Below are 20,285 nucleotides of genomic sequence, written 5' to 3' on the forward strand. Positions count from 1 at the left end.
TTACTTTTCTAGCATTTTATGATCATTAACCTATTTATGAGTAACTTGAGATACAGATGGTAAATTGAGATACAGATGGTCAGAAGATTCCATGGGGTCTTTGTTTAGTTTGTCTGTTAGTTATCTGAGAGTATTTGGATCTTATTGTGCATTATGTTACCATTTATATCAGAATTCTAACAACGCGACGAGAGGGAAACTCACAGCAGTCTCAATATGAGATATAAAGTAAGCTCCATTTTATTTCACCAAACGAGAGACTTATATACTGTTACAGATCTTACCAATTATAGTTACACACACACCTGCAGTCTGTTCTCACACATTCAGGGATCCGCCTGTTAACTCCCTTATTCTTTTCTCATAACACTTCTGACTCCCTAATCTTTCTCATGACATTCTTCCCACAGAACATTCTCAGGTAAACAAGCCACTGTAGCTTGTTGGAATTTTACTGAGGCCTGAGAATGCTGAGGCCCTGCTCAGGTTTATTCAGTTAGCATAAGTTTTGCTGGAAAACTGCGTTTTCCAACAGAATTCATGATCTTTCTTTATTTGCTACAGCAGTCTCATGACAGGATAGTTTTGCTTTGGTTTTTTCCTCCCTCTAGCAACTGCTATGAGGAATTTCTGTTATGATCAGAAGATGAAATACAAATTGTTTATGCAGTGATTTCCTTCACTTTCCATTAAATACTGTTTGTATTTCTAAGACTACAAAGTACCTAAATTTCATCAAACAGATCATCACAAATAGGTGAAATTAAGACATATTTAAGAAATTTTGTACTACTGTCCTTTTTTCAAGAAGTAATTTAGGAGGAATTTGATTTCTATCCAAATTTAGAAAGCTATATTTTAGTACCATAATAAAAATCTGTACTCGGTAGTATCATAAGCTTGCAAAATCATTTTTATTAATATATAAAAAAATAATAAAGAAGGCAGAAATTGTCATTAAATATTTTCTCTCATCTACAGATAAGTACCTTGGGTAATAAAATAATTTTTTAAGTTCTTGTGAACAGTTAGAAACAGAGGAAGGAATTTTCTGAAATAAAAGCAAAAGAGACTTCTGAAATAGAAAATATTTGGCAATATTTTTTAGTCACTCAATAAAGTATCCATGTAAACAAGTATCCATATTTACAATATCATATGCAATATTCTGCATGTAGTAAGAAGTACACATGTAATTACTCTACATTCAATTTTAAAATCTAATTTGCACCATAATTTCTCAGTTTCATTTATGTTGGAAAAAACACTGTTCTGCTTCTGTGCATAGTACTGCATGACAGCATGTAAATACAGGGTTTTTTTCCAGGCATCTTAAATAGATGGCCCTTTCAGTGTTAGGTTTTGTAACTTCCTGTTTTTTTCGTAGGAATCCAAACCTGGAATGTAATCTCTACAATCATGTCCCTGTAAAAATAACAATGTAGATGATTTCCAAACATGCAGAAAAATCCTGATAAAAAAGCTAGTGTTCTACCTTTCATTTGTATCTTTGAAAATACACTTTTATTTCCCATGTTGCTACTGTATTTATGTTACTCATAAGTTATGAGTAAGGTAAGAAAATTTGTATGAAAGAAAAATTAATGGAAGGCCACTTTGAGAAGCAGGTTTAGGACTATTACTCTCCAAAGGCCTATGTATTTTTATTTAGCACTTGAACTAACCTCCTTTTTTTGCAAGAATACTTAGGGGCCTTTTAAATCAGTTTAGAATTAAGCCAAAAGTCTGTAGTATGTTTTGTCAGCTTTAAATGGCACACACCAAGGTTGATCAAGGTTTAGGAGCTCCCATCTATTGCATCTCATGGGGACCTTCCAAAGACCAGCAGCCAGAATCCCACAGTTCATGCACATGAGATATCACTGATTATAAATTCCCCAAATGGAATCTTCCAGCTTCCACTGAGTTTCTGCTATGTACATGTTTAACCTCTAAGTTGAAAAACAAAATTACATTCTGGCAGGCTCCCCTCAAAAGGTTGCTAATCTTTGATTTTCAATTAGTTTTATATCACAGAATCACAGAATAGTTGGAGTTGGAAGGAACTCAGATGGATCGTTGAGTCCAGCTCTGAAGCAAATGGCCCAGATGGGGTTTGAACCCACCTTGGTGTTATTAGTACCTTGCTCTTTATGAGACTAGAGAAGTAAAGAAATGCCACCATTCTTTTTTTCAAATATCATTCCCCTTGAACAATGCATGGAATAAAATGGAAATAAGAAGGCATACTGGTTATTATAGCTTAACCTTAACAGGGTATAGAACCAATCACCTAAAAGCTGTTCATTTCAATACGTTCAACTCAGTGCTATAACAAAAGAAGTCATAGATTTTGTGTTATTTCCAGAACACTGTGCAGTTAGTTTCTTCCAGAACAATCCCTAGGCAACTGAGTACCTTCCATACAAACATGCTTTCATTAGATGACCTACTACTATGCAAGGATTTAGTGAGCTCATTTTCACAGGTGGATGAGACACAGCAACAGGCCAATACATAACAATTTAAAATGCTGTTGCCTGAGTGAGTGCAGTATAGTAAATTACTACAGCAAGTGAGTTCATTTATTCACTTCCCCTGTCATGCTTCACTGTTTGATTCATTGCAAATAGTGGGACTGGAGGAGTGCTCACACAATAGTTTAGTAGTTTAGTTTAATATTCCTTCTGTCATACCCGAATTCTACATTAAAAGCAGGTATTTTCTACAGTGAAAAAATACACCAAGGAGGGGTTGGTCCCTGTCATCCACAAACCTGTAAGTGAAAACATAGAATTCTGGGATGTAGTCCTTGAGTACCAAATGGTACAGCAGAAAAGTTTTTAAAATATTGCACAGTGCTAGCTTTCTATACTGCATTCACCAAATAATAAAATACTATTACGAGTCAAATAACAGGAAGTGAGGTGCTTTTTGTCAGACAAGACCCAAAATAACTCATGTCCAAAATAGTTCGTACTAACACACAGTGAACTACAAAAATGGCATATTTGTTGAAGTTTAATGTATTAAAACATTTTTAAAAGCTGAAGTAGATAAAAATTTACATAGTATTTAAAAAATAGGAAATTATATGCTGTCTGAAGCTATGCATATTCCATCATGAACAGTGGTAAATTTGGACTTCCAGTGGGTTCTGCAGCTTTTAGGAGAGATATAATTGAATGGCTTATCATTTTGGACATGTGCAATCCAAATAATCTACCATAATTATTCTTCTATAGTAGTAAAAATATAAATATTGTTCGTATCTGTGAAATTAATGAATGAGCATAACACATTAATGCTTCAATTACTAGAAAGAGCTATAAAAGTAAAGTGCCAGTCGGGACTCTGCATTATTTAGAGAACACTGCATTATTTAACACTGTAATTTCAAATTAAAAAGTCATGGGGTTTATATAGATTGCTTATAGATTAAAGCATATCTTCATGTCTATGATAATAATGTTTTTGACATCAATGTGGAGATACCCAAATTGGCTTTCAGTTAACAGGTAGCATTTTAATAAAATCAGCAAAGCTCACCTATGTCTTGGAGACAGCATTTCTCACTTGAGGCTAATTTTTTTTCTGAGAGACTGATAGCAGTCTTTTCTAGTTTCTAACCTCCTAATTTCTAGTCTATTACCATAAATCAACAGAACAGTGCAATCAAATAAAGATAGTAAAATGCTGCCTTCTGGGATAAAAGGAAGACTTAGTTTAAATGATACATTTTTCTAAGTGTGTTTCTATAGCTGTTCAAATAAGACAAATTCTGCATTTGGTCTTAAAATTTGCTTAGATTTCAGTAATAATTGCACATAATTCAAAATGTTGTCTGTATACAATATATTTGGTAGAATTTGTTAAAAAGTCAACAGATACATTCTCATTAAAAAAAATAACCAAAACCAATAAACCCCAGATTTTTTAAAAGGAAACATAACATTTTATGAAGATATCAGGCAAACTTTTAATTTCTTTTTTTAATTTAAAATTTTAGAATAAACATTTTAAAGGACCAGCTCTGCAAATTGCTGAATGACCTCAAATCCCATAGAACAGAGCAGCTGCTGAGGATATTAATCAGCTAGAGAAATCAGAGCTGTAAAAAAGTGAGCATTACCAGAAAATTTATGTGTGACAAAATAAATTATTCTGCCTGGCATACTTTGTGGCTGGATTCATGACCTGCAAAATAACTCAAGAGCAAAATTTATCTGAATCTTGTTAAATGTTTCATGAATATAAGAGATATAAGAATTAAATTAAGAAGTGATATGGAAAACAATTTCCAATTTTGTGATTTTCCCATTATGTGATGTCATTTGTGCTCTCATTTTTTTAAACAAGGACTAGGCATGGACCAATATAATATGTTTGGTACTTACAGGAATTTAAATCCATATGCAGAAAACTTGAGTATCTTTTAGCAAGCCATACTAAAAATGAACCCTCAACCTACTTATATATCAATATAACTAAATTACAAGGACCTTCACCAGGGGGAATCAGGCATTATAATAGTACTTGTATTCTGTGAATTTCCTTTACATAGTTGATCTTTGTCCTGCTTCATCAAATTTGATGTTTTGTTTTCTGGCTGCTTCTGTACTGATCCTCAGATCAGATTTATCTGCGTTACTACTGTTTGTCATTGAGGATTCTACTTCTGTGCCTTCAGGAGTCGTTCCAATGGGCCTCAGAATTTTGGCATTCTCTGCTGGGGGGCGCTTCCAATGGGGCCTGCTTGCCATCCACAAAATAAGTGAGCCAAATATGACAAGCAAAAGACCAAGACAGTTGACCAAAGTTGCTTCTGGTGGGGATGCACTGTATGCAGGATTTTTCCTTTGAAAGGGGGAAAAGAAAGAAAAGGTCAGAAAATACTGTTTTATATACAATCCTGGTCTGAAAACAACAGTCTCCTGCTAGGTAGGTCTTTTAAAACAAAGAAAACAAAACAGTGTCCCAATACTAGATGCTTATTATTCTGTGCCAATGGAAGTATAGTTTGCAGTGATTAACCTTAATAAACAAATGGAAACAAATACTTACAATGCAAATATAAGCTTTTCTGTGATTCCCATGAGAGCTGTTGCAATCACTGTTGCAAAGATGGTAAGACCCGAATACACATGTATTGGCATGAGAACTGCTCGGAGATGAACTGGAACAAAAGGGAGCAGAAAGACAGCGAAACCCAAGAAAAGCTAAAAGCAAAACAGATTCATGGTTAAAGCTATTTGGAAAACAAATTGAGGATTTTCCATGCTTGATTATAGATAATTAAGTCTTTTTTCTTTTTAGTGTTTTGGAAAAAAATATTTGAAGGAACGAAACAAATTTCCATAGTGTAATAACACAATATGGGGAGTTCAGAATGTATATGCAGAAGCATCCGTATGTGTTCTGTAAATTTCAGGGCATAGTTGCTCTGTTTTATGAAATGAAAACATACTAAGTTAGCTCATTTTACATTATAATAATGCTAATTCTTTGCCAAGAGGAGCAGTTAAAAGCATGCCCATGAACATCTATCAAAGTTCTGCTGATTCAGGAAGACTGGTTAGCCAGTAATAGCTCATTCTGATGTCAGATCCTTTACATCTCTACTGCTCCCTGCTGCACTTGTTCTGCTGATTAACAAAAGTCTTGAGGCCAGGAAGTGACTACTTAAATTCATGATAGTGGAAAAAAAAAAAAAAAAAAGAAAAGCTGTTACTTCATTGGAGACTTCCTTAATAAAAGCTCTAACTATATTTAGATATGCTGCCAAATAACCTGCTTTAAGTTCAGGACTTAATAGAGCTTAGAAACACACTACTGTGTAACTGTATAATAAATTAATGGCCATTATCTCAGCAAATAAACAAAATATGCTTAAAAATGCATTTTTCTTCAAAGTCAAAGATTGAGTATTTGTGCATTTACATGCTAATTTGCCAAATCAGAGTGTGAAATAGCTATCCCATTAGTTACAATGTACTAGTGAGAGCCTGTTGTGCCTGAATTACTCAAAATATTCTTCAAATTTACAACCTGTTCATAAATACAGTTAGATTCTGACCTGGAGAGAATAAAATATAACAGCAGTCAGCCCAATCCAGCTGTGCAGACTGTACATGTTAGGAATGTTCTTGGCATTGTGGAAATCAAACACAGCTACCATAGAAACAATTGCAAGAATCATAGCTATGGTATTTAATCCAGCATGTATGAACTTCATTAGGAGTTTGCTGCACTTCCAGGTCCAGGGCAATCTGTACACAATAATAGCTGAAAAAAAAAAGAGAAGCAAGATTTTACACCTTATAGGATAACTTCTTTCACATGTTAATAATTATGCATAATTCACATAGTTACGTTATAAATTACAGTAAAATCCAACCTTTAATCTTCTAAAAAAGTCTGGTAAAAGGTTTATTCTCATACACATAGCATAGCATATTCTGAGTATACAACTGAGGTTTAAATATACCTTTTAGGGGATTTTTTCCTGTTTAAAAAATGTTCTCACAAATCTAAGTGTGTTTGAAAAAGTCCCCCAGTAAATAACTTGGTGTCATCTTTTCCTCAGTCATTAAATTGATCTAACAGGGATTTGGCATAGGATTTTGATTTTTCTGCTACTAGTCAGATTGGAGCAATATAGCCTGATTCTTATGCTGAGAAGGTCACTTGTTAAGAAAGTGTGTAGGTTTATTTTATAATATGTATTCTCTGTGCCAACTTTGGATAATGCTATTCTCCGATTGCATAGATACTTACATGACTGTCTATTACATTAATATCAGTAGGACTATTTTGAATGGAAAAATGCTCTTCAACATAAGGGAATCATAATCTAACTTATAGGAGACAAAAGCATTTCACAAATGCAAGTCTTCCACCACTGGTGAATGAATGTAGGGAGGTTATGCCTATACTTGAATTAATAACTCTAGCAGACAGTGTTTTGCCCAGTCTGAACAAAACAATAATATCCATTGATCTAACTCCAGATGGTCTATAAAAATAACCTAGAGCTGCTTCTTGCCAAGCTTTCTCCAACGTTCTCACTGCCCCTATCGTGCCACGACTGTCCCATCTGTCATATGGTCCAGGTGCTTTCCACAGACACAAACAGGCCAGATTAGATTCCTGAAGCTCCACTCCAGGTACATCTGATTACAAACTAGGTAATTCTGGATGTGTGACAGCACATAAGTATATTCAGATAACAGGGGACAAATATTTACAAGGACAACTGATGATTTAACCAATAAAGACTAATGGCCACTTCTACAATGTCTTGCCTGAGCAAAAGGACTGAGCTCCACTCAGGGATTCATCACATCCTAATTTAAGGCTTTTGCTTATGAAATTACATTTAAATTTTTATATATAATTAGCTATAATAAAACAAAGGAATAATAATTTATGTAGGCTTTTTAAAAATTCCTGTTCCAAACATTAAGAAATAGAAAAGTATTACCTGATAAATACAAAGATTGCAAATTTACTTCAGTGATTCTCATGTGACTTATTCATTACTTCTCTGTAAACCTTGCATTTTAGGCAAAAAGCATAGTTTATGGAAAATAAATAGAATATTCTCTCTGCTTGTTCTGATGAATCACAGCAATAAATGAAAAATTCATTTCAAAGTTCTGTACACACTTTTTAAAAACCTGGATGCATTTCATTAAATACAGTGCCACACTGAATAATTCACAAAGAAAACACTGTTCATGAGTCAAATTTCCATACTATGATCAGATTTGAAATCAATGTATGCTTTTACATGCTGTGTGAAAATATAATACTGGAATGAAAGCATTCCTTAGAGTATTTAAATATATACAGCACTTAAATAGTTATTGGCTTTCTACATTAAAAAGCAACAGTAGTAAATCCTACAAAAGCAGGAAGATAGAAACCTTTTTTTTTAAGATGGTTTGACTGTCTTAAAGCAATCTATTACATAAGTATGATTCAGCACACCAAGCTTATGATCACCTCCAACAGTTCCCCAAAAGTGACAATACATGATAGTGTTAGAATCATAGAATCCTAGAATCACTAAGGTTAGAAAATATCTCTCAGATCATCGAGTTTGACCATTAACCTACCACATCCACACTAAACCATGTCCTGAGCACCACATTTACATGTTTTTTGAACACTTGCAGGGACAATGATTCTGCCACTTTTCTGGGCAGCCGTTCCAGTACCTGACCACCTTTCAGAGAAGAAATTTTTGCAAGTATACAATCTTAACCTCCCCTGGTGCAACTGGAGGCTATTTTGTCTTGTTCTGTCACTTGTTACATGGGAGATGAGATTGATCCCCACTTGCTACAACTTCCTCTCAGGTATTTGTAGAGAACGATCAGCCTCTTTTTCTCCAGGCCAAACAACTGCAGCTCCCTCAGCTGCTCCTTTTCAGACTTATGCTCCAGACCCTTCACCAGCTTCATTGCCCTTCTCTGGACCTGTTCCAGCCCCTCAATGTCTGTCTTGTAGTGAGTGGCCCCGAACTGCACACAGGATTTGAGGTGTGGCCTCACCAGTACCAGGTGCAGGGGGGACAATCACTGCCCTGGTCTTGCTAGCCACACTGTTCCTGGTACAGACCAGGATTGTGTTGGCCTTTTTGGCCACCTGGGCACACACTGGCCCATGTTCAGCCAGCTGCCAATAATATCCTGCATTAGACTATTATTAATCAACTTAGTACAGATGATAATGATTTCTAATCTTGTAAAGCAGGTGTGTCAAAAGACCCCAAACAAACCTCAACATCCTATGAGGATATGCCCAGTAAATCCTCCCCACCATATGTCCTACAGTATTGTCAATAATTTATTCAAAGTGCAGCAGAGTACTAGACTCTGTATGTGTTGAAGAAAACTTGAGCATAGGTCCTGGTGTCAGTTTTCAGTATTGATATCAAACAGTAAAGTCTGGGCTAAAAATTTTCTGTATTTTTTTTTGTTGTCATCTAGTTGATTTAACTTCCAAAATCACTGGCAAGCTCCCTAGGCACTTATCCACGTAGTCTCAGATCTATTTGGGCCTTGAATTTTTTGGGCTGTTTCCCATAAATGGCACAATAGAAAACCAGGAAATAACAGACTAATGGTTTGGCCAGTTGTTAACAATACCATCCATTACCACGGTACATGCCACAGCCCAGGACATATGCAGGATATTACAGTTTGGTTTAATCCTCTTTCTGTACGGGCTTTGTGTGAAATTACACGTTGAATCTTCAGCAGATTTATTTATCACTTTGAAAAGACACAGTTCCATTTCCCCATCACCTCTTCTGTGTGCTTCTCCCTGCCTTTCTCAAAAATGGTGCTTTTCTGACCTGCAGGAGGAAAAAAGACAATCTGGGGAACAAAGGGGAGAGAAGGTAGATTCACCTTTCAATGGTACAAGCTCTTAAAAACTTACTCAGATGTGATGCATAATTTCATGTCAAAATTAAACCAGCCTGAGTTAAAAGCACATACACAGTTACAGAGTGTTTGGTGGTGACATGGTAAAGCAGCCTTCTGAAGAACTTTCTCATGGCAGAGCAGCTTTAGTACTGCTAAGAAATTTGACAGCCTAGACTGAGCTTTTGACTCAGATCTTACTCCTGTTTTGAACTATGATTTTAAAACACATCACATACAGCAGAGTTATCTTGCCATATCTTTATATGGCATGGGACATCTCTCCTTTGACAAACATACAGGGCACAATTCTAGAGAAGCTTCCTAGTATTTCTGGCATGTGCTTGTCATGCTGTAGGAAAGTGTAATAGATTGCTTATGAGATGCCTTCCACCTTAGAAGGTACACAGAATGGCTCTGTGAGTGCACTGGAGCTGCACTGCACAGCACCTCACAGCTATCAGAAAGGAATGTTCCTCTTCCCTCCTCCTGTTTCCTCTTCTGTTCCTTCTTGGCTGATCCTGTTGTTTACTTTTGTGAAGTTCTGAGTGCCCCCAAGATTATTTGGAAATCACTCTAACACCAGATTGGAGAAATGCAAATTTATGATTTCAAAGGGACTCAACTAAGTTTGTCAAGAGAATGGCCTCTTCAAAAGTTGCCAATGACGAAGCCCTTACAGTCACCAGTAATTTGCCCTTTCAGTTCTTGAGAATTCTGCAGCCCATTGGATGTTACAAACTCCAGCATTTATCTGTTTTTCCTTTGAAGAAATATTTTGTGTTTGAAGCAAAAGTAATTGCACGTCAGATAACTCAGAGCAAGCATTATCTTTATCTGTGATTTCAAGATGAAAGATGCTTACTTTAAAATAGATTTTCACTCCTTCTCCTTGCTCTTGCACACAGTCCACCATCTCCCTTCTCCCATCTGTGGTAGTTCAGAGACCCTTTGTGCAGGCAATTCAGCTTTCTATTTGAGAAAGAAATGTACTTGGGGTGGGTGTGTGGGTGTATTTAATACTTTTTTGCTAGCTGAGTTAATTCAGTTCGTGCATCTGACAATGGCCAGAGCTGGCACAAACAAATGGGTAGGAAGGTGAGGTCTGAGTCAAGAAGAAAGCTGAAAGGGAGAAGTAGAGGAAAAAAGTAGAAGTATTTCAGCCATGATCAGCTTTTAGACTGTTTCACCCACCTAAGTAATTTCATCCATACAAATTAAATTTAACTGACTCTGTAACATCCCGTGGTGATATGGCAGACCTGGATTCTTTTCTCTCCTTTCTGTGTAAGCACCATTAATTAACATTTGTGTTGTATTCCTTTATTAGTATGCTGCTGATGTTAGACTACACCCTCATGTTTTAAGCCTGTTTAAAATACAAGTCATATGATATTTATAAATCATATATGAGAGGAGTATTAATTTTTGAAGCACCTTCCAAGGTTTATAGTGACAGCCTACAACTTTATTGTATACAGCTTACACATGATTCATAAGCAGTTGAAGTCTGATCTGAGGATGGAGACAAAAACTACCCCACCCTGCTTGTTCTGACTCACTCTTTATTCAGTCTTCCACAACTCCAAAAGCCACCATGCTGCTCCTCAGTCTACAACAGAGATTGTTACATCTCTGTAGAAAAAAACCTGTTCTTTTATTAGGTGAATAATTGGAAATTCTCAAAAATCATTTCTACCACGTGGTATCTTGATCGGTTTCTTAATCCTTTGAGATGGAACCAAACATTATCATTTGCAGGTCAAACAAAAACTGTGATGCTAAACTCCTTTGAAGCATGCCAAGTCTACAGTCACTGCAACATTTGTACATGTAAATTAGACAGAATTCCTAATTTCCTTATTTAATCTATTTTATCACACTACTATTCCTTCGAGCTCTTCTTAAAACTCACTTTTTTCTCGTGTTTTTTTCTTACCATTTTCCAATATGTTGCTGTACTTATACACACACACAGTTTTATTGCCTGTGTTTTTCCTATCTTACGTCTAGGAAATCTTGTGGAGAATTACTGTGCACTGACAGTGTTTTGTCAGGTATAATTTATCCATAGGTGTTGATCCACAAATAATAAGTAGTAGTGTGCCCACAACTTTTCCATTTGATTTCCATTTGATTGATATCTACTTCCCAGTAAGCACATTGTATTACAGTCACCCCTCCTTCTTCCCACAAACCAACAATACATTTTCATCCTTTGTATAGACTAATAAATTCAAGAAACAATTGGTTTAGTTATTATTTAAAATCCTCTACGCAAATTTAACCAACTTTTTTTTTTAGCTACACCTTTCTACTTTCAACTACTTAAAGGCCTCATTTTCTTGCATGTGTCCAAAGAGGTATCTGATTTTCCAGTCTCATCCAAATTACTTTGAATTGAGTGGCAGACTTCCATCAGCCAAATTTGAACCAGATTCACAGTGGTATCCTATCTGTTGATATTTCATCTGATTTACTATAATACTCCTTCAGTCTCCAACTTTTCCTATTATGTAACAGGATTTCCTCCCCAAATAATGCTCTATTTTTAGAGAATTCTTTGAATAAATGTGGAGTTTCTGAACTATAATAAACTTCCATTTACTTTACATATATCCTTACCTACACAGGGCTTGAGGCAACACCCTTTCTCTGTGACACAGGGAATAAACTGAGTTTCAGAGGAGAGCAGAAAACACATTAAAAAAAAAAGCTGCTGAAAGCCTTCCCCTATTTTCTTCAAAAGTTCTGTGCTTGTATAAAAAAGTAGCTTGAGCACATTAAGTAGTATAGATATTAATGAAGTCAACAGGTGTTTTCCGTTGCTTATTTATAGCCTAAAATTACACTTCCTATTGAGCAATATTATGTAAAACAACTTCAAAAAATGGGTTATTGCTCAATAGTAGTTTGCAACTTGAAGCCACAAAACTGAGAACAGCCCCACTCCTGCTGAAATGAAATTTACTGTGTATGTTCCAATCACAACATTTCCTGCATAGCCAGAACTAGACAGCCTTTGGCATCTTCCAGTCTTTTGACTGGTTGGACATGTGATGGGAAAATGTTAGTCCAGGGCTGAACTCTATGAAATCCAAAGTTCATACACTAAAAAAAAAAAAAAAAAAAGCAACCCTGTATCTTAATAATTGTATGTTACTTAAGTAACAGAATAAATAATTAATTTAAGAGATGTACTTCACAAAACAGTGCTAAGTCTAGGCTGAAGAACTGCATTTTAGTAATGCTTGTGGTGCTACGGGTTTTTTTGGCAAAAACCTCCTTCCTGGATCAGGCTTCTGTGGTACTGCACTTTCCTTTTTCCTCTTGGGCCATGGAAGAGAGCCAAAAGAGAAACTTTCCTAGGGCAGCATTTCTGGCGTTTCGATTTTCAACTCGCATAGATTCAAGCTGCCTGGGAAAACACACCTCGCAAGCGTTACTCGGAAGTGCACGGCAGTCCCCAGGCCAGGGTAAACAAGTGCCTGCAGGGGAAAAAAACCTACCCCAAACCCCATATGTAGCAATTTTGCCTTATAACAAGGGACTCTTTGTCGATTTTCCGGGAGTGCTGGCTTCCCTAAAGCGCGGAGCAGCTGCTGCGCTCCCGCTGTCACCCGCTACCGGCCGCGGGCCGCCCCGGCAGCTCCACCGCCCGGCCCCAGGCAGCCCCGGCTCCCCCGCGGCTCCGCGCCCACCCGGGCCCCCGACGCACCGATGCCCTGGATGAAGACGAAGCCCGTGATGACGAGGACGGGGTGCCAGTTGAATTCCGCCGGGCTGCCATCCCAGCTCAGCCCCTCGCGGTAGTGGAAGACCCAGACGAGGGAGAGGACGACGGACACGAAGCCGACTAGCAGCGTCGAGCCCAGCAGCGCCAAGAATCGCCCGTAGTCCTCCATCTTCCGAGCCCCGTGCGCGGCAGCCAGCGCCGCGAAGGAGGGGCGAGCCGGCGGCCGGGCGGGGTCGGGATCGGGCTCGAGCCTGGCGGGGACGGGAAGGGACGGGAAGGGACGGGACGGGACGGACTCAGCAGGGGCGGGAGCAGGGCGGCACTCCGCGCCCCTCCGTGCCCCTCCATCGCACCCCCTCCTGTCCCATTCAGAACTCCGCCTTAGAAAAGAATTTTCTGTGTCAGCCTGTCCCCTGCCATGCAACCCCACTGCGCTCCCCCCGGCAACCGAGGAAGGGAGCTTGATGGTCGCGGGTTTTGTGCGAGAGGCTGTTGTAGAGGTTGGGGAGTTCACAGACCTGCCATAAAGATAAGCCACCTCAGCCACAAGCACTTAGAGATAATGCAGGAGCGCTGTTGTGATGAAGAGACAGCGCATACAGAAAATGCAGAGAAGGAGGAGCGCACTTAAAGACACTGATGTAGTTGGAGTAGTTTTGCCATCGTGATCGCCCCCTCTCCCACTGGATTCATCGAGTGCTGCAAGTGTAGAACAAATACTAACCAGTTTCATATGTGGAGTCTGGCCCAAGTATGCAAGAGGATGTGGACATTTTTCTGTTGAATAGTGTAAATATATCAAATATCCACTAGCTAAGAAAGGGAGTACACAAAACTTGGACAACTCCAACGGGTGTGTGCAATGGAAGGGCCCATTGCAAGGAAGTTAGAGAGGAAAACAGAAGGAAATAAAACAGAATTGCAAAAGAGACAATAGGCAACCTGCCAAAAATACAACATTTGACCAGTTGGGTCAAATCATGTATTCAGCAGTTACTTTTTGCTTTGGTATTGAACATTCAGCTGCCTCTGAAGCCTGTCAAATGTATTGGGAGGATATGCCCAAACATATATTCAACATTACTTTTCGCTTAGTTTTAAAATATATGTAGTGTTGAAATACATATGAATTGGAAGTTCATTAACCAATTGAGAGAAAAAACTATTTACTCTGGCTAGTATTTGAGCTATCTGGTATCTCACACTTAAATTGAGGCCTAGAAAATGAAATTAAACTGTTCCAAGTAGAATACTGCCAATTCAAACACTATATGTATGGAAGTGTTGGAAACATCTACATAGAGGCATGAAGACCAAACCAGATTTGAGGGGGATGCAAATATATTTCTTCATTATTGTCTTTAATCTCCTAAAAATAGAGACTAACGTTTAAAAGAAAAGCTTGGCTTGAGCATCATGTGTATGAAGATACTTAGCTTTAATTTGCATGGCTTGGTGTGACCTGCGCTCAGGATTTAACTGCTTACTCATTGTACTCACAATGGTAACTAGAACACTGTTATTGTTAAATTTCACTAGTCACAGCATCTAAGAGAAGATGCCCTTAATCTTCTAAAGAATGCACTCATGCACAAACTTGCCAGAATGCCAGATTGTCATTCGTTTATGAGGCACATGGGTCATCTCATTATTATGGTCATAAAAATTTTACTGTTTCCTATGGATCCTTAAATGAAGGTTTTCTTTGCAAACCAGCATGTAGCAAAGCCATAGATCTGCCTACTTATGCACAAAAAATATCATACAGGTTAAACAGAATAGTATTTATACATGATCAATTTTGAGGTATTTTTACCTGTAAAAGTATCTTTGTCTCTGCTTACCTGGAATCTTTTATTCATTGTCCTTTAAACAATCTTACAGTCTTTGATGTATTTAAAAAAATAGTATTTCCTTAAAGAGTATTGAAAAACCTTCAGATTTATGTTGAAATATTACAGATTGCAAGGCATCACTTCCATGGTGCTTATTATCAGTTCTATACAGGGAATTGCAAAATTTTTACAGGAAATTTTAAAAAAAAAGGATTCACAGGCCCCAAAATGTGTCCATTCTTTCTGGTTATATGGAGTGGTGTAATAAAATTACTTTGTTACTGCAAGGCCTAAAAATTGACATAAATATTTATTTTAGTTTACCTGCTATGAACCTAAATGTCCCAATTGCAAAATGCTTCCAGTCCCCACTGATTTCAACAAGCTTTGGTTACATCCAGTGCCCCAGCAGTCCCATATAGGAATCTTCTACTCAAGCAGATTTTACTGAACCTAAAACTGTATCTCTCAGAAGACTGTTGTGAATTGCTATGGCTCAAACTCTGTTAAAGCAGCAAATAACAAGACTCTGTTTACTCTGTTAAAGCAGCAAATAACAAGAGCAGTCACAAAATTTTATTGAACTGAAAATGAAGCCTAGCTTTACCAAGTGACAATGAACAATTTATTTTTTTTAATAGAATTGAAGAAATGCTAGAGGTTAGAGGTTGTTAAATAAACCAAACCAGAAAAAAGTGCAAAATCAATTGTTAGATGAAGTGAGATGTTCTTTACGGAACATCTGTAATGTAGAAGAAATTTCAGGCAGCACAGTTAGTAACTCTGGCCTGTATTTCTCCACATTTCGTGTTCTTCCACCTCTTCTTGCCCACCTGCTGCAAATGTCAGATTAGTACAGAATCAGAAGCAATCCTTAGCACAGCTACAATGTCTGAGTGGATTTCATGTTTCCTTGGGGTTGAGAACTCAACATGATACAGCTGACTGCTGAGGGCTGAATGACGCACTTGATAATCTGTTTGGAAAATAAACCCCCACTGGCATAAAAATGAAACTGTCCTGCATGGGGCTTTCAAGCCTCTCGGATCAATGAACACCTTCTTTTGTTAACCATTACTGTGGATAGGTTCTACAGCAGTTCATAATCTCTATTCTTTCCCACAGCTTCTGTCTCCTAGAGACAATGATATTTTTCCAGTACATCACCAACTCTGTCAGTGTGTGTTCCCTCGTAGTAGTTCTATTGGGACATCATCTAACATAAACTTTTTTCTTTGGGTTGCTGAATTGTCAGATGTAGGATAACTGTGACTACAGACCTGGAAGAACCTACAAAGTATACAGACAAAATAAAGCCTACGAAACAGACAAAGATTCACAGATTATTTTAAAGAGGCAGCAGTGGATTCCTGCCAGTATTGCACCTGCAGCACTTGGCAACTGCTGTCATCATTGCTATACCATTCATATATTTTGAGAGCAATAGCCTAGATATCAGTGTACATAAATGCTTATCTAAGCAACACACCATAGGCCATTATTTTGTGCTTCTGATGTAATGTTTTTAATACAGGAAGTGTTTCTAGTTTTCAGTGACCTGTAACTGACTTGTCAGAACTGTACTTAGAATAGGATTAGAGTTTCTTTTATCTGCAACAACTTTATCTCTGTTTTTCCATGCTGGACAAGTAATTTAAGATCTAAGCCTTAGACCTGGATGTTCCAGATAAGTTGCAGTATCCCTTAAAGCATTTGGATGAGTTTTTCAGAAGCCTGATGGCTGTTCATTTTGTAAATGAACAAAAGTGCTGAGATTGTCCAGTCAGCTTTGTTCTGGCCGCTAATTTAACTGACTGTTGTGGAAGCTTTAGAAATACCCCTTGTAGAAGTTATCTTGCCAGGAGTAATACAGGCAAAGTAGTTTAAATATTTAGTGTTTGAATGGCACAAACAAACCAGAATGAGCCTTTTGATCTTTTTTGGCACTGAGTTCCATGCTTAAGCAACAGAACTATTTGACCTTTGCTATTGAGAATATCACTAAGTTGTCTTTGCAAATTGCAAATTGTGACAATGGAACAAGACTCTTCCAATAAATGACTTTTACTTATTCTCCACCCTAAAAAGAGCTTTTGCTGAGATAAAATAAGGCATAGTGCAGCTTTTGTCCAAAATGCTGTACTGGTTATAGGCCAGTCATTGTTACCTGTGCAATGAAACTCTTTGCTGTTCTTCAATCCATAAACATTTTGCTTTTCTAGAATATTTTTCTAATAATTTAAAGTATTTTGTAAAAGTTTTTCCAAGTTGCGGAACTGTGCGCCAATAGTTGGGATTGTCAAAGCAAAATTATAAAATTTTACTGCTTTCTGTTTTTATTTGGCTTGTGCTTTCTTATTTTCTTCCCTACCACTCACCAGCCTTGCCAGTGAGTGTATACTCAAATGACAAGAGAGAGGCAGGATGTGCACTCTTTTTATGCTCAAAGCAAATTTTATCAAGAGAAGTCAGTCCTTCATGTCTGTTAAGTTTCCAGGCTGGGAAATTCCACCTGTGCCTCTAAACAGATATATTTATCAAATACAAAAGTGTAGCACTTTTGCAATCCCATTTTTGCTTCTTTGCCCTGAGCCAATCATTGAGATGTCATGGTGAAGTGGAAAATAAAAAGTGATTTTGTTGAAGTAGAAATGCTGGAAGTATGCTGCTTTTTGATCCACAAAACAAAGTGTTTCTGAGACAGTCATAAAATCAAGCCAGCTTTCATGAAGTACAAAGAAGAGGCAGTGGCATTACAAAGGACTAAAATAGGAAGAACATGGTGTCAACATTTAGGAGTTTCCTAGATTTCCATTGCCCCAGAGCATGGAAGTGTGCACAACTGTGCTGCAAATTGCATGTTAGAGGTAGGCAACATCCAAAGTTGAGACTAACTGCAGATACAGAAGATAATAGGGAAAACTGCCAATGTATGAGTCCGATGTGGAACACCCAAGTAAACATGTTAACAGAATGATTTTCCTGTCTCTCTTCTGGCAAGCAGCTGTTACTGGGGATTGTCTGGAGAGCCTGAAATCCTATCATGTGGAATGCATTGCTTCTCCTGCAGCATCTCAAGTAAGCCAGAACTCTTGAGTCACTTTGTGGAGTAATTCCAGTGAATTTTAGCTTCCCTTACCATGTTTCCTTTTTTCTTCCTGAGAAGAATGTGCATTTACTCCTCCCTAAAAATATACTGTTCTCAACAACACAGTATTCCTTTTTCACTCAGGCAGGAATAAAGCATTTGTACTCCCAGTTTACTAAATGAGTTACTAAGCTATACAAAGAAGTTCTTAACAATCACATTATTGTAACTCTTCACTCTACTAGGATACCTAGTTCCTTTTATTTTAAAAAAAATCAAAACCAAGAAAACCAATCAACCTATTTTTGCAGTTGTTAATATTTTATTAGCCAAAGCAAGCACTTTAACTACTTTTTTCAGTCTAAAAATATTACAATACACTGACATAAAATTCTAAGAATATAAGTATATACTAACCTGAAGATTATTTTGGTCATCATTTTATAATTTTAGCAGAAATAAATGCTGTTATAGTTGGATAAATGCCAAGTCTAGCAACCAGAGAGCTTCAAGTGGTCCTCTCTGAATTGTTGATACAAGTCTGTCATTATTGGTGAGGCATTGCTACGGCTCCTGAAAGATTTTATACTGTAGCAATACTTGACAGTTAGGAAAGAACTCAGTCGCTGTGCTAGATATTTTGTGGCTCAGTCTTAAAAAACCAGTTTTACCACTTCCCCTTTTTTTGCTCCTATCTTTAGGTTTTGTTCACTCTGGCAACAGCAGAAAGCTTGCATCAAACAACCTTAGGTGAAATCCAACATGAATTCACTAGTCCATGACCTTTTTAATTACTAGAACAACATTTTGCTTTTTGCAGACAGTGCTCAGAGATCTTGCATTAAGCAGCAAACAGCAATTCCTCCAGCTGGTCTTTCAGAAAGCACTCAGCCTACATGCCAGCCTATACGGGTGTCCTTTCTTGCAGGTATTCCTATTAACAATCTTTATTATGACTGGGAACCAAAAAAATTTATTAGCTGTTCCATCATGTGGAATAGCTGTTACAGTTCCATAAGGAAAAAAATTTCTTGCTGGTGAGTTTTTGGCAATTTTCAGTTAATTTACTTAATTATTATTAAGTAATTATTATTATTAATATTACTTAATTACTATTAAGTAATATTAAAGGTATTTTTCTCAACAACAAGAGGAAAATCACAGACAAAATGAGAATAAAATGAGCAAGAAACCGTGTCAATAAAGTACCTGAACATAAGTAGAAAAACAAAAAAAGAAACACTTTTCCACACTGAAAATGCAGGAAGTTGGGGTGAAATTACCTAATTGGGAATGCTGGCAAAAGTGGCTAAGATCCCTTTAACTCTATGTTTGAAATACACATTTGGAAGTCTTTCCTCACCTTAACAGTTCACCTATATATTTACATCTCTCTACATATATATGTATATGTGTGTATATATATATGTGTGTATATATATATATATGTGTATATATATATATATATAAAAAATACAAAATCATTTTTCCTTGGGTATCTAGTTCTAGTGAAAATAATGGAAGCATAGCCCATAAGCTTTTCAGGTTTGATATTTTAAAGGATGCAATTGAGACTCCATTTGATATAAGTAATTGAGGCTTTATCTGCATACTCTGGAAGCCATGGCATAAGTGTTAAACACCCCCATAAAATCATAGGAAGCAAGGATACTCACAATTTCATGCTAATAGTTCCCAACTCTGATTTTTATTAAATAAAAACCTATCAGTAAATGGGTTTCCTGATCATAAAGGAGTTATGTAGTGCCTATGAGAAGTGAAGAAAATGGTTGTCTTCTCCATCTTGCTCTAATTAATCTAATGCATTAATCCACATTTAATATAATTTGACACTACATAATAGTACACCTCTGCCAGCAACACTGACTAAAAAATGCTTGCATATTAAATCTCCTGGCAAAGTAAAGTACTATCTTTTTTTTTTTTCTGGTGGATGAGTTTGTTTTTTTAGAAATTTAACTTGAAGTAAAAGCAGTTGATTGAGGTAGGCTGCCACCAAACATGCAGGTATTTGTATTTGGTTTACAGTTATTTTAAACAGTGTAAAAACTACTGGTTTGTGGTCTGCATTTTCCTCCCATTTAAACATAAGTTTATTTTTAGAATTTTCTGAGTCTCTGCATAGGTACAGAAGGCAACTCATAGCTTGAAAAGCACAAACCATAAGCATT

The 20,285-nt window shown here is 37.1% G+C and overlaps 2 protein-coding genes across 2 annotated transcripts in view; one reads left to right on the plus strand and one right to left on the minus strand.

The window, feature by feature from the left end:
• Positions 1-20,285, plus strand: part of METTL8 (methyltransferase 8, tRNA N3-cytidine) — a 76,647-nt gene that overhangs the window by 9,250 nt on the left and 47,112 nt on the right. The window lies entirely within an intron of this gene.
• Positions 896-13,503, minus strand: CYBRD1 (cytochrome b reductase 1). Its single transcript, XM_085066489.1, has 4 exons — positions 13,153-13,503; positions 6,077-6,285; positions 5,065-5,219; positions 896-4,857 (listed from the first exon to the last, which is right to left on the minus strand). Exons 1-4 carry the CDS (start codon positions 13,337-13,339, stop codon positions 4,557-4,559), a joined length of 852 nt encoding a protein of 283 aa, XP_084922615.1. The 5' UTR covers positions 13,340-13,503; the 3' UTR covers positions 896-4,556.

The sequence above is a fragment of the Lichenostomus cassidix genome, chromosome 7 (assembly GCF_008360975.1).
Source record: "Lichenostomus cassidix isolate B80296 chromosome 7, HeHo_3.0, whole genome shotgun sequence".
NCBI lineage: Eukaryota > Metazoa > Chordata > Aves > Passeriformes > Meliphagidae > Lichenostomus > Lichenostomus cassidix.